Here is a 7,725-nt window from a genome sequence, read left to right on the forward strand (position 1 = left end):
CATCAATTCTTCCTTTTGCTTTAGCTGCTCGATGCTCAAGAGCAAGTTTCAGAGTCTCCTCTGACATCCATCTTAGTCTTTTCTTTCTTTCCTGTCTTTTCAGTGACCTCTTGCTTTCTTCATGGATGATGTCCTTCATGTCATTCTACAACTCGTTTGGTCCGTGGTTGCTAGTGTTCCATGCATCAAATCTATTCTTCAGATGGTCTCTAAATTCAGGTGGGATATGCTCAAGGTCATATTTTGGCTCTCGTGGACTTGCTCTAATTTTCTTCAGTTTCAGCTTGAACTTGCGTATGAACAATTGATGGTCTGTTCCACAGTCGGCCCCTGGCCTTGTTCTGACTGATGATATTGAGCTTTTCCATCGTCTCTTTCCGCACATGTAGTCAGTTTGATTTCTGTGTCTTCCATCTGGTGAGGTCCACGTGTATAGTTGCCGTTTATGTTGGTGAAAGAAGATATTTGCAATGAAGAAGTCGTTGGTCTTGCAAAATTCTGTCATTTGATCTCTGGCATTATTTCTATCACCAAGGCCATATTTTCCAACTACTGATCCTTCTTCTTTGTTTCCAACTTTCGCATTCCAATTGCCAGTAATTATCAATGCATTTTGACTGTATGTTCGATCAGTTTCAGACTGTAGCAGCTGATAAAAACTTCTATTTCTTCATCTTTGGCCCTAGTGGTTGGTGCGTAAATTTGAATAATAGTCGTATTAACTGGTCTTCCTTGTAGGCGTATGGATATTATCTTATCACTGACAGCATTGTGCTTCAGGATAGATCTTGAAACATTCTTTTTGACAATGAATGCAACACCGTTCCTCTTTGAGTTGTCATACCCAGCATAGTAGACTATATGATTGCCCAATTCAAAATGGCCAATACCAGTCCATTTCAGCTCACTAATGCCTAGGATATCAATGTTTATGTGTTCCATTCCATTTTTGATGATTTCCAATTTTCCTAGATTCATACTTTGTACATTCTAGGTTCCGATTATTAATGGATGTTTGCAGCTGTTTCTTCTCATTTTGAGTCGTGTTTTATTGACTATGCAAAGGCATTCGACGGTGTGGATCATAACAAACTATGGATAACACTGCGAAGAATGGGAATTCCAGAACAGAACACTTAATTGTGCTCATGAGGAACCTTTACATAGATCAAGAGGCAGTTGTTCAGACAGAACAAGGGGATACTGACTGGTTTAAAGTCAGGAAAGGTGTGCGGCAGGGTTCTATTCTTTCACCATACCTATTTAATCTGTATGCTGAACAAATAATCTGAGAAGCTGGACTATATGAAGGAGAACGGGGCATCAGGATTGGAGGAAGACTCATTAACAACCTGCGTTATGCAGATGACACAACCCTGCTTGCTGAAAGTGAAGAGGACTTGAAGCACTTACTAATGAAGATCAAAGACCACAGCCTTCAGTATGGATTATACCTCAACATAAAAAAAAAAAAAAAAAATCCTCACGACTGGACCAATGAGCAACATCATGATAAACGGACAAAAGATTGAAGTTGTCCAGGATTTCATTTTACTTGGATCCACAATCAACCGCCATAGAAGCAGCAGTCAAGAAATCAAAAGATGCATTGCATTGGGTAAATCTGCTGCAAAGGACCTCTTCAAGGTGTTGAGTAGCAAAGATGTCACCCTGAGGACTAAGGTGTGCCTGACCCAAGCCATGGTATTTTCAATCGCATCATATGCATGTGAAAGCTGGACAATGAATAAGGAAGACCAAAGAAGAGTTGATGCCTTTGAATTGTGGTGTTGGTGATGTAATATTGAACATACCATGGACTGCCAAAAGAACAAACAAATCTTTCTTGGAAGAAGTGCATCCAGAATGCTCCTTAAAGGCAAGGATTGGGAGACTACATCTTACATACTTTGGACATGTTGTCAGGAGGGATCAGTCCCTGGAGAAGGACATCATGCTTGGCAGAGTACAGGGTCAGCAGAAAAGAGGAAGACCCTCAACGAGGTGGATCGACACAGTTGCTGCAACAATGAGCTCAAGCGTAACAACAATTGTAAGGATGGCTCAGGACCAGGCAGTGTTTTGTTCTGTTGTGCATAGGGTCGCTATGAGTCGGAACTGACTCGACTGCACATAACAACAACAACAATTTTGGGAGCAATTATAAACATATAGAATAAAAATACTTGCGCCTTAAATGATTGCTTCATGGATGACATATTCCAGTCACTACATAAAGACTATGTCCTCTTCTCAATTTATGCACACCTTCTTTTTGCATTCCCTGTCTTCTAATTTGTCTGTATTTTGTCTTTTCACATTTTTTAAAAATCCTCTCACCTTTTAGATCTTTAATTCTAACTTTCCAACCTCTTTATTTCTCATTCCTCCCTCTTATTTAACACTGCCACACAGATATATCCTTTCCATCTGTGTTCTCAAGTTTTCTTTCCAATGCCAAAAGATTGAGCTGGCTCTAGATAAAAATATGATGAAGGCAATGTATCTTTCTTTGTCCTCACCCTCCAATTAAGATTGTCCTTCCTTCTCCTTTTGAATTTCTATTCAATAGATAAAGGACTTAAGAACTTTATATAAATTTCTTCCTCTTGCCAATATCCCCTTCTCCTGGGCTTCCTTTCAACAGCTATTTGAATAAAATATGACACACACATTGCCCCAAACTCCTCAATAATCTATTTGCCAAGAGCTCCACCAATTACAAAGCACTTTGAAAAACATTTGCGCATTTTGCTCTTTCCACCCTATGAATTAGATATGGCATTTCTCAAGCCGAAAGAACTGAAGAAAAAATTCAAACCTCAAGTTGCAATGCTGAAGGATCCAATGGGGAAAATATTAAATGATGTAGGAAGGTGGAAGGAATACACAGAGTCACTGTACCCAGAAGAATTTGCTGATGTTCAACCATTTCAGGAGGTAGCATATGATCAAGAACTGATGGTACTGAAGGGAGAGGTCCAAGCTGCACTGAGCAAATTGGTGAAAAACAGGGTCCATGAATTGAGGGAATACCAATTGAGATGTTTCGACAAATGGATGTAGCGCTGGAGTCGCTTACTCGCCTATGGGAAGAAATTTGGAAGACAGCTACTTGGCCAACCAACTGGAAGAGATCCATATTTGTACCTATTCCAAAGAAGGGTGATCCAATGGAATGCAGATATTATTGGACAATATCATTAATATCACACACGAGTAAAATTTTGCTGAAGATTATTCAAAAGCTGTTGTAGCAGCACATCAACAGGGAACTGCCAGAAATTCAAACTGGATTCAGGAGAGGACATGGAGCAAGGGATATCATTGCTGACGTCAGATGGATTATGGCTGAACGCAGAGAATACCAGAAAGATTTTTACCTGTGTTTTATTGACTATGCAAAGGCATTCGACTGTCTGGATCATAACAAGTTATAGATAAATTTGGGAAGAATGGGAATCCCAGAACACTTAACTCTGCTCATGAGGAACGTGTACATAGACCAAGAGGCAGCCGTTCAAACAGAACAAGGGAATACTGTGAGGTTTAAAGTCAAGAAAGTTATTCATCGGGGTTGTAGCCTTTCACCTTACTTATTCAGCCTGTATGCTGATAAAATCATCAGAGAAACTGGACTATATGAAAAAGAACACCTCATTAGGATTGGAGGAAGACTCATTAACAACCTCCAATATGCAGATGACACAACCTTGTTTACTGAAAGAAAAGAGGACTTGAAGCACTTATTGATGAAGATTAAAGACCACAGCCTTCAGTATTTATTACATCTTGACATAAAGAATACAAAAAACCTTACAACTGGAGCAATAAGCAACATTATGATAAACAGAGAAAAGATTGAAGTTTTGAAGGATTTCGTTTTCTGGGATCCACAATCAACATCCATGGAAGTAGCAGTGAAGAAATTAAACTATGCATTGCATTGGATAAATCTGCCTCAAAAGACCTCTCTAAAGTGTTGAAAAGCAAAGATGACACTTTGAGGACTACGGTGTGCCTGATCCAAGCCATAGTGTTTTCAATCTCAGAAATGAGGCTTTTGAATCATGGTGTCGGCAAAAAATATTGAACATACCATGGACCACCAGAAGAACAAACAGATATCTTTTGGAAGAAGTACAGCCAGAATGGTCACTAGAAGCAAGGACAGCAAGACTTCGTCTCATTTATTTTGGACATGTTATCAGGAAGGACTAGTCTCTGGAGAAGGACATCATGTTTGTTAAAGTAGAGGGTCAGGTAAAAGAAGAAGGTCCTCAACGAGACAGATTGACACAGTGGCTGCAACAATGGGCTCAAGCATAACAACAATTGTGAGGATGGTACAGGACTGGGCAGTGTTTCTTTCTGTTGCACATAGGGCTGCTATGAGTCAGAACCAATTCAACATCACCTAACACAACAACATGCTCATTGTTCAAATGGGAAAACCAGTGCTCAGAGAAATTGTGGCATATTACTCAAGTCATTGGAGGGAGAAAGATGTGGCAGTCTGTTCCTGTACAGTTTTATAGCTTTGGAAACCCTATGGGGCAGTTCTATTCTGCCCTATACTGTTGTTATGAGTTAGTATTGACTTAATGGCAATGGGTTTGGTGTGTGTGTGTGTTTTAACTTAAGTCATGTAGCCAGTGAGGAGCAGAGCCAGAAGCCTAACTTGTCCTCTGATCCCATCCACCTACCCAGAATGCTTTCCTTGCTTAAATCCACACAGAACCTGTTGTTGTTAGGTGCCATCGAGTTGGTTCCAGCTCATAAAGACCCTATATACAACAGAATGAAACACTGCCCAGTTTTGTGCCATCCTCACTATCATTACACATAGAACCTACCACATAATGATTATTGGAAGTTTTTATTTTGTGTTTGTTCCAGTTAAAAAACAAATAATGGAAAACAATAAAGCACCTCCTTAAAAAAGCTAGAAATAGAAATACCATATGATCCAGCAATCCCTAGAGAAATAAGAGCCGTCACAGAAATAGACATATGCACACCCATGTTCATTGCAGCATTATTTACGAGAGCAAAAAGATGGAAACAACCTAAGCACCCATCAACAGATGAATAGATAAACAAATCTTGATACATATGCACACTGGATTACTACAGAACAATAAAGAACAATGATGATTCTTCAAAACTTTTCACAACTTGGATGCATCTGGACGGCATTATGCTGAGTGAAACAAGTCAATCACAAAAGGACAAATATCATAAGAGACCAGTACTATAAAACCCCAAGAAAAGGTTTACACACAGAAAAAAAAAAAAAAACGTGATTGTTATGAGTTACGGAAAGGGTGGGGAGGGGAAATCACTAACTAGATAGTAGACAAGTGTTAACTTTGGTGAAGGGAAAGACAACACACTATATAGGGGAAGTCAGAACAACTTCACCATCCAAACACATTGAGGGACAGAGCTGCTGAGGACTGGTGACCATAATCTTAGAGGACATCTAGGTCAATTGGCATAACAGCTCATAAAGAAAATGTTCTACATCCTACTTTGGTGAGTAGCATCTGAGGTCTTAAAAGCTTGTAAGCAGCCATCTAAGATACCATCCTGTCTGGTCCCATCCTGTCTGGATCAAAATGGAATGAAGAAAACTAAGGACATAAGGAAATATCAGTCCAAAGGACTAAAGGGCTACAAGAACTAGAGCCACCACCAACCTAAGCCAGAACTAGATGGTGCCCGGCTACCATCACCAACTGCTCTGATAGGGATCACAACGGATTACCAGACAGAGGAGGAGAAGAATGTAGAACAAAATTCAAATTCATGAAAAAAATCAGACTTACTGGTCTGACAGAGACTGCAGGAACCCCCTAGACTATGGCCCCGAGATACTCTGCTAACTTAGGACTGAAACCACTCCTGAAGCCCACTTTTCAGATAAAGACTAGACAACCCTATCAAACAAACAATAACACACGTGAGGAATGTGCTTCTTAGTTTAATCAAATGTAAGAGACCAAATGGGCAACTCTTGCCCAAAAGCAAAACAAGAAGGCAGGAAGGGACATGGACTGGACAAATGGACATTGGGAACCTGGGCTGGAAAGGGGGAGGGTGCTGTCACATTGTGAGGATTGCAACCCATGACACAAAACAATATGTGTATAAATTTTTGAATGAGAAACTAACTTGAGCTGTACATTTTCACCTAAAGCACAATAAAATTAAAAAAATAAAACAAAAATATTAACAGTATTATAATTTTAAGTCCAAACCCCATACCCATGCAATCACATAATGTTTTATGGTTTTGAACCCTACCCCCCAAATTGACAAAGGTAAGTGAACACTGAGTTTGCTCTCTAAATATATACATCAAAGCAAGTAAATAAGGTGTCAGGAACTACAGGCAAGCCCAGAGTGAGATAAGGCGCATATGATAAAACATTAGTTTCCAAGATGCATATCATTTGAATAATTTTATATTATTCATTTGAGGCTGGGAATTACCGCTCTAAAATGAAGTATGTTGAGTGCCTATTCAGATTTCCCTGGTTTTCAAACATTGTTCTGAATCTGTGACAACCCACCAACAGAAGTTAATACCTTCCTCACTCTCCTGGGATCCTTTCTGGGGAGGATATAATAACTGGCTTTGTGATTTATACAGCAAACATCAGTGTAAGGGCACAGAAAAGATGTTACAATGAACAAAGAGAACACAGGTTGTAGCATTAAAGTGATTAAGCCATACTTTTGAAGCAAGGCACATACACTGACTCTTGTTTGACATTTCTAGTAAATTATTTTTACGTATTAAAATTTCTTCATGCCCTTTCCTTACAAAATATTTCCATTCTATAACTTGGTTTTCGACCTATCCTTTTCAGTTTCCAACTACATTTCCCCCTGTTCATTGTATCTTTGATCTGATACTTGGCTTTCCATCATCCCATATTTAACAAAATTCATTAAGAAACGTTCTGAGAGCATTTTGGCCTGAGCCCAGAATTCAACACTAGTTACATTTCAACCAGTAACAAGGTGCATCCTTTTCTTTGCCCAGGGCATGTCCTGGTTTACTCTTTTAATATACTGAAATCAAGAGGCTGCTTTTGGGGCACGTTTAGACTCGCCCCAATAGCTATAAGACAGAAAAGCAGGGATGAATTCTAAATAACTTACTTCCTGCTTTAGAAAAGGCCAAAAATCTCTTCTCTTTTTACCTGTCATTAACATCACATTTTCGGTTACCCTAGGAGTATTGCTTCAGCACCCCCAACATTTTTCTTTTACTTACCGGCTGCCTTTTGACACCTAGCCAATTTTTCCAGACCAGGACCCGAAGCTGATGTAGCTGGGAAGCCATCCTTTAAATACCCCGAACAAAATAATTCCTCTCTTTTCCTCCGCTCCACAACACAAGAATTGGTATCCTATCCAACTTGCTGTCTGGCAATGAGTCGGGAGCCTTTTCAAGGCATAGCTTTTGTGAGGGTTGGGGTAAGAAAGCCACAGTTCTTCTCTTACTGCTGAAATTCTTCCCTTCAGTTAATTTTTGACCAAGAGGTTCTTCTCAACCAAGCCTTCCTCCAAACCCAGGACCCAGTTCAGGATCTTCAGTGGGTTTTGCTTATTTATAGTAACATCCAGTTGTTGCTTGTTGCATGAAGTCCACACTCCAGGCAGAATGACTGTCAATCAGATAATGCCCCAATGGAAAAAAAAAAAAAAAAA

The 7,725-nt window shown here is 39.6% G+C and overlaps 1 protein-coding gene across 1 annotated transcript in view; it reads right to left on the reverse strand.

The window, feature by feature from the left end:
* The window catches only part of ABCA12 (ATP binding cassette subfamily A member 12), a 189,743-nt gene extending 182,269 nt beyond the window's left edge, over positions 1-7,474 (reverse strand). Inside the window, exon 1 of the mRNA XM_049888086.1 lies at positions 7,289-7,474. Within this exon, the coding sequence (XP_049744043.1) occupies positions 7,289-7,357 (69 nt within the window). The 5' untranslated portion in view covers positions 7,358-7,474. The remainder of the gene's footprint in view (positions 1-7,288) is intronic.
* Between the last annotated feature and the right edge of the window lie 251 nt (positions 7,475-7,725).

Source organism: Elephas maximus, chromosome 6 (assembly GCF_024166365.1).
Source record: "Elephas maximus indicus isolate mEleMax1 chromosome 6, mEleMax1 primary haplotype, whole genome shotgun sequence".
In the NCBI taxonomy this organism is placed as follows: domain Eukaryota; kingdom Metazoa; phylum Chordata; class Mammalia; order Proboscidea; family Elephantidae; genus Elephas; species Elephas maximus.